Source organism: Cicer arietinum, unplaced genomic scaffold (assembly GCF_000331145.2).
Source record: "Cicer arietinum cultivar CDC Frontier isolate Library 1 unplaced genomic scaffold, Cicar.CDCFrontier_v2.0 Ca_scaffold_3111_v2.0, whole genome shotgun sequence".
Classification (NCBI taxonomy): domain Eukaryota; kingdom Viridiplantae; phylum Streptophyta; class Magnoliopsida; order Fabales; family Fabaceae; genus Cicer; species Cicer arietinum.
The window spans coordinates 1-7,970 of record NW_027336760.1 but is presented as its reverse complement, the minus strand read 5'-3'; the positions used below and the strand labels follow the sequence as shown (position 1 = coordinate 7,970).

General features: G+C 28.2%; 1 protein-coding gene across 1 annotated transcript; it reads left to right on the top strand.

Moving 5' to 3' along the window:
- Positions 1-2,946: 2,946 nt before the first annotated feature.
- Positions 2,947-4,479, top strand: LOC101507289 (GDSL esterase/lipase EXL1-like). The gene is made up of 4 exons (XM_004516988.3): positions 2,947-3,211; positions 3,979-4,004; positions 4,056-4,137; positions 4,232-4,479. The coding sequence occupies exons 1-4, from the start codon at positions 2,956-2,958 to the stop codon at positions 4,477-4,479; spliced, it is 612 nt and encodes a 203-aa protein (XP_004517045.1). The 5' UTR covers positions 2,947-2,955.
- The last annotated feature ends 3,491 nt before the right edge of the window (positions 4,480-7,970 follow it).

Below are 7,970 nucleotides of genomic sequence, written 5' to 3'. Positions count from 1 at the left end.
ATGCCCAAGCATTTTATAATTAGTTGTGACAGTGATGGGTCACAGTATTAGTGGCGTGACCGCGATGGGCCACATGATGGTTCCATGAGTTGATTGGTTCATCTTATTCTTACGAGAATTTTAGTCGCGTAGGTCTATGATAGACTGCACTTTGATCAATCGTGATGATCTGTGATAGGTGACATTTCGGTAATTAGTGGGTGACATATACGGGTCAAGTCATAGCTCTCACTTTCGAGAATGATACTCTACGAAATGTCTCTGAGGTAATGAGTTGTTCTGAGATTCCTGCGCCACCAAAGCCACCTATCTCATGGGTGGACCTGACCTACGAGGAGATTGATCCCTCTATGACTGATGATGAGGAAGAAATTACTTCGAATAGAGATAATGCGTTAGAACGAACTTGTGCACTTTGTGGAGGTCACCCTTGTTACTGTAGTTGTTAGTGGGTGACAAGATTAGTTTTTGTTGTATAGCACCTTAGTGTTTTTCTTTTGGTGGATGTACTTATTTTGTTTTGGGATTATTGTATTTGTGACATATCTTGACAATTGACTTTTTGGTGGGTTCATGTTCTATTTTTTTTTACGTGACCATGAGGGGATAGTATTCTTAGAGCAATACTTATGTGCAAGTGTTTGTCGAGAATACCCCAATGGTATGAGTGATGCCTTATAGGCCTCATAGTCACGGTGTATTTTCTATTTGTATATTTTGGATTATTGTCCCAAAAACTATGTTATTAAGTTGTTTTAAAAAAAATGTATTCTCACTTTTAAAAATCGGAGTGTTACCGTCAGGCTAGCGGTGGATTGGGAACAACTGAGATGAACACCTATTAAGAGTCTCAAATTTTAAGGGGAATTATAAATTTTTTACTTCAGTAATATTCTTATGATATACAAATATAAAAATATAAAAATTATTTAATTAAAATTATATTTAAATAAAAAAATTAACAATTGTCCGTCTAATAGAAGATTTAGACTATGTAGTCCACTATATTTAAGAATATTTTCAATTTTATCTAATATTAAGGGTTAGATTCTCTATAATAAAAATTAAAATATGATGTAATCATCTAAAAACTTGTTAAAATCTGATTAATCTTTTAAACTCCATGGTGAAATTTTATTTCAATAATTTAAAGCCATTAGATATATTTTGAACAATTTAATTAAGATCAAATTATATAATATTGAGTTACTTTGAAGGCATTTAGTTATTTTTTTAATGTATGCACATATTATAGAATAATATTTATTATTCATTCAACTTTTGTATTTTATGGATAGTTTTTTAAAATTAAAATTGTTAAAATCTTATTTGAAATCTACTAGTTCCCATAAAAAATTAAATAGTCTTGTTTTAATTTTTATCTATTTTTTTTTTTTGACAAAAATTGAAAATTATTTTTTGATCTTAATTATAATTGAATTATTAATAATTAAAAAACAAAAAAAATTGAATAATTACAAATACATTATTTTTTTATTCGTTCAAGATACCTAAATTTCAATGAAGCCTTGAATGAGGCCTAGTCCGGATAGTTTTTCCTATGAGATACATTAACAAATAATGAATATTTAAATTTTCAATTAATGTATTTTATTCAATTACCAAATTTATGTAAATTAAATATTTTATCTTTGATATTTCCAAGTATAATAGTTTTTTTTTTGTAATATGCCCACCCATAATTTCATATATGGGTGTGCATATTACAGCGCTTTCTCAAACAAGCGCTGTAATATGCCCAACCATAATTCATATATGGGTCTGCATTTTACAACGCTTTCTCACAAAAACGCTGTAATATGCCCACCCATAACTCATATAATGGGGTGCATATTACAGCGCTTTTTGTGAAGAAGCGCTGTAAAATGTGCATAACAAGCGCGCGTTGTATTTACATGTTTTATAGCGCTTTTTTAAAAGCGCTGTTGTATCATTTACAGCGCTCGTTTCCACAACGCTTATTTTTTTGAAAAAGCGCTGTAAATGGCTTAAAAAAAGCGCTGTAAAATGCGTTTTTTCGCGTAGTGTTATTAAAAGTTAATTGTTTCTTATGAATAATTTATTTATTCATTTTACACAATTGTATAAAATTTAAAATATAGAAACTTGTTTTAATTGCGATAAGGATAAGATTAATTAAAGAGATAACTATGTGAGAATGATATATCAGATATATGATGGAAATTAAAGATAAAAATTAACCTGTAAAAAGTAATGAAGATGGGTGATAATAGGTTTTTGTTCATAAACATGCGGTTCCGAAAAAAGTGTATCAAGGTACTTGTAGTCAGGTTAAGTAAGGAATTCAAAGTCTTCAAACACATTAATAGATTAGTATTTAGTGGTCATATGAGAAGAAGGAATTAAACTTGAAGAAACAAAGAAAATTAATTTTATTTACACTCCTCCATCTTAAAGAAAATGACTGTATTTATTTATTAAAATATTGTACATTTGATGAATTTGTTAAATACACTAGCTGAATACAATGTATGGGTGTGATGCATGGTTAAAATTAAATTGTAACTTAGAATATAAATTTTTTAAAACTGTTTCCTTACAAACAAATATTTTAAACTAAAAAGAAATAGAAAAATACAACTTTACAGGTTTTAAATCATTAATTTAATTGAGAAAAAATATTGAATTTTATTTAAAAATAAATATACTATATCTCACATTAAAATACTTAGATAAACGCATCTAACATTAATGGAAGAAAATAAAATATTAATTAAGCAAACAAATAAAATATTTTTCCATAAAATAATTAGTTAAAAAATATCAATTATATTTAGCATTAAATATTTGTAAAAATATTATATTTTTTAATAATGTGTATTTATGGTTGGAAGAGAGCTAGCATCTATAAATAACCTAATATGGTTTGATAGTAAGTATATTGTAAGAAAAATAGAAGTGAATAGAACTAAAATGGAGAAGTTAGTGTGGACGAGATTGGTGACTTTTTTTCTTATTTTATTTTCTAACAAAGTTATATCTATTGCAGCTACTGTCAATGCAACATATCCGGCGGTGTTTGCATTTGGGGACTCGATTCTTGACACTGGAAATAATAACAATCTTTTAACAGCGACTAAGTGCAATTTTCCTCCCTATGGAAAAGATTTTTATGGAGGTGTGGCTACCGGAAGATTCGGAAATGGCAGAGTTCTATCTGATTTAATAAGTAAGTCATATATATATAACAAACATTAACTAATTATATCATCTATCCATCGAAAATGTCAAACAATTTTTACATGTGTCTATAATTAGATTAACTGTTATTCTTTTCTGATATCTCTCTTAAAAAGTGTGTAAAAATATACTATAATACATGGAAAAAGTAACAATGAAACTTAGCTAAGTGATAGAAAGTTTATTCACCATGTTCCAAGTTACAAGATAGGAAGGAAAACACAACATTAGCTAAGTGACTTCTTTAAATTCAATTTTGATCTCATCCCGACATTGATAACATTGACATTTGACACATGATGTATTTAATCACAAGCTTATCACATATTTTCTTACGAAAAATAGATGTTAAGGTTACACACAATAAATATTTAACATCCAATTCTTCCACTATCAATACCTCAAATCATCTGGAACACGTAATCATAAGTTGGGTTAATGAACCATAGACACTAATTTCCATTAGTTAGAATGCTTTGGTTCATAATTTAAAATAGAATACTTGAACACTTTTTGGTCTACAATATAGAAAGGAAGAAGTGATCAAGCTATACAATATCACATCTACATTCCACCCACAGCTATCTATTGGTAATCATTAAGAAATTTTTATTTATTTGATGGAAATCATCTTACATTATCCCTTATTGTACTATTTCACACTCTAAAAAGTAGCTTTCCTTTATTTACAATAAACTAATATCTGAATGTTGGCAAAGTTGATGGTTTGCGTTTATATTGCAATAAAAATGCTAGGTCATTCAATAGAAGAAAGAATGGAGGTGTGGCTACCGGAAGATTCGGAAATGGCAGAGTTCTATCTGATTTAATAGGTGTGGCTTCCCGATTACGATGTTACATTTGTTGACGTCTATTCTCCTATGCTTAGTCTCATAACAAACCCTTTCGCTTCAGGTAATTCATTCAATTTCATTACTACTCTATTATTAAACTAATATATAATTTATAAGTAATAAATTATTAAAGAAATGTTAAATGAATATTTCAGGGTTCTTAAACGCATGGAACGGATGTTGTGGAACAGGGACATTTGAGATGGGAGCAGCATGCAACATATACAGTATTCAATGTCCAAGCACAGCATCCTACTTTTTCTGGGATGTTGCCCATCCTACAGAGAGAGCTTATCAGCTCACTCTCGCTTTGATGCTAAAAAATCTAAATTTTGATCTTACTAGTTATAATATTTCTAAAGCTCTTGGTCGTTTGAATGTAACCAGTCTTAATTTAATTTAATTTGAAAATTGTCATTTGTATGAAATATTAGACTATTTATTTATCCAAACAAATTTTTAAAAAAATGGACAAATGGCTTGCAATTCTTCTTACTTATCCTAAATTTCCTTTCTTGTCCTGTATTTACCAATCATTCATTTTTAGCCCTCACATTAATTCGCAATTTATATTAAGAGAAAAAATTAAAGATTATGAAAATCTTCCTAATATAACTCACCAAATGTAGTTATTGAATTTGAGCCACTTATCTATCCTTGTAAACTGAACACCTTTAATCGTTAAATTTTGTACGTAGTCATTGTACCAAATAAAAAACCCTAATATTAAATCTGCTAACATCACCAAAATATTGCGAAATCAATATTATAGTAAAAAATAACTAGGTCGTTGCTTGATTAAATGATTGTTCTATGGTTAACGTTAATATAGAGTTATACTTTTTGTAATCACTAAGAGGACCCCTTATTCTTCCATCATTATCATTTGCTTCTAATAAATAAAAAGTCCTCAATAAAAAAACTAAATGCTTCTAATAGTTTTATTGTTTATTTAAAAATAAATCATAATATTAAACAAAATCAAAGGATAATTAAGGAACATTAAAATGAATCATAATATTAAACAAAATCAAATGATAATTAAAGAACATTAGTGTGTAACTACAACGTAAACAAACGTTGTATTGTAATAGGTTTTGATATTTATTGTATTCTTTGATATCAATTTACTAATATATTTTTTTATAAGGATAAATTTTAATGAAGTGAGTATAAACAGTATCCTAAAATTCTAATAAAGATGAGTGTAAATAATATATTTTTAAAATGTTAGCACAATTAAAAAAAAACTATAGGTAAGTATCATACCATAATGCGACTTTGCATATTTCAATCACAAATTAATGTCTCTTGTTAAAGCAATCCTACTTCCAACCTTTTTTAAAAATCTGTTGTCTTTCTTTTTTTATGTTGAAATATCTTTATAATATCATTTTTAATTGTATTTCTACAAATAATATCAGTCACAAACAATAACTTACAAAACACAAAATACAATTATAAATATGAAAACGTGGTCAAGTGGAGGGGTGAAAAAAAATAAAAAACGTATGAAAAAAAAAATTATCAATACAATTTTTTTTTATTTTAAACTGTAAATTTGTTTATGAGTTGAAAATTTGGTTAATGGTAAATTACTTTATAGATTGCATTAAATATGTGAGGTGATTTAATATTTTTATTGACTTAAATATCAATTAGAATAACAACTAACCAAGATGCAAAAAAATTTAAGAAATTAAAGAATTGTTACAAGATGGGATGAACTATTTCTAAAAATTTGCAATAAAGAAGTTTGAGTATAATATATATACATCATGCACATTGTTGGATTTTTACTGTTTTATGATCTTTTTTTGACTCTGGGGAACTTGGGAGACTTGTGCCCTAGCATAGAAACTCAAAGACGGCCGTTTCTAACGCGATTGAAGCAGTTTTATCAAGAATCATCCATGAATCATTCTTGTAATTCTTCTTTAATCCTTATCTTTTGTATCTCTGTCATGAGTAACTAAACCCTGTTTGTTAGGGATGAGTGTAACCAGATGAAACCCTTATTTTTCTGATTTGATTTCTAGTTATATGAATGAGTTTATTGAATTGTTTTTCTCATCTCTGTGCTTAATGCTTTTTATTGCTTGATCAACATTAAAATGTTCTACGATTTGTATTTTGAAACGGAAGTGGACTTTACGAATGCTTGAGATGAGAAATTCATGAATTTGTAGTCTAGGGATAGATGCAGGTCATGAAACCAATTAAATTAGTTGCAAAGCAATAATTTACAAGAGAATTTCTATACGGTAATGCTTAATTCTAATCTTAAATCCACTAAGGAATTATGGGTTACTTTGGAATTAAAGGTTCTGTCACTAAGACATTAGGGCAAGAATAATAAAGAGAATTCGATAATAATTCAATAAAGAAATTCAGTAACTAGGATCAAATTAGACACCAAGGTTGGATTCAAAGTGAAACTCATCCCTGACATTTTTCTTATTATAAAGAATCAATTTTATTACTATTGTTAATTTTAAATATTATTTCAATCAACTTGGGAAATTTTTGTTCAATTTAAGTAATTAATTAAAATTCAATCCTTGAGTTCGACACTCGGTACTACCGTTTTATTATTACTTGCAACGATTCAGTACACTTGCTGAAATGCTATCAATATTATTTTGTCATAATATAAGTAGGGTATGACAAGTCTAGTGATATTTAAGGAAGTATAACTGAATGAGCTCGATCTTGACGGTCTGCTGTTAAGCCTTAAGACAAGATTGTTAAATCTTGGTAGGTTATTTAAGTAGCGTAGTTATTATTTATCTAACGAGAGGTGTCTTATTCTCATTAATTTTGTTATGTTCGTTCTACCGGTATACGTCATTCGTTTCTTTTAGACGTGTGCAGGTATAATTTCTAAACTACAATATTTGTTTAAAGGTTTTTGGGGAGAGGTGGAGGGTGTTATCGTGAGGAGGCAAGGAAGATACATTGGGTGAAATGGCTAAAGGTGTGTCTTGATCGAGAAAAGGTGATTTAAAAAGTGATAGGGATGATTTATGGTTTAAAGTGATTTCTCATGAATATGAGTGTGGTATTAGAAAGTGTGTGGCGATATTTTTCTTTGGTGAAAGGTAGTTATAGGGGTAGTAACAGAGTGTTTGTGTGGATAACATGGTTAAAGAGGTGGGAAATGGTTTCGACACTTTTTCTTGATGAATCCATGGGTGGTAGTTGGTAGGGTGACTCTTAGTAATCGATTAAGGAGATTCTTAGTTATAGGGATAATATGATTTTAAGCAGAAGTGAACAATTAGCTTGTAAATGGGAGTATTGTGGTTAGCTTTTGAGTGGGATAAGGAGCTAGTAGCGGAATGTGCTTTGATATATATTGAATATCTAATTCATTCAATAGTTGTAGTTTTTGCATTTCTTAATCTTCTTGAAAATAGTAGATGTATTTAATAATTATTGGAGAGAAATGAGTTAGGTTTGTGGTACAAGTATATATATATATAAAGTTGTAAGTGATTGAAGAAAAAAGGTTCTCTTAAAATAAAGATAATTTTGAAATAAAAAAAAATGATGTATTAATTTAATAGCTGTAGTTTTCACATCAGTTCATCATTATAGAAAATTATAGATACATTTTGATAATAATTGTGCATAAATGAGGAATTGGTTTGTGTTACATTTATCTTTATATATAAAGGTTGTAAACAATTGAAACAAAAGATTCCTCCTAAAAGATTTCTGTATTATTCTGTTAACCAATAAATTTAGAGTACTCATTAGTTTTTATTTTTTTTTTAATATTTAAGCTGTATTTGTAGTTTTTCCAACGAGTCCAACTCAATTGATGTAAAAAAAACAAATCCATCTAAATTAATAATAAAATGACATTTATATTATATATTTTTACTCTTA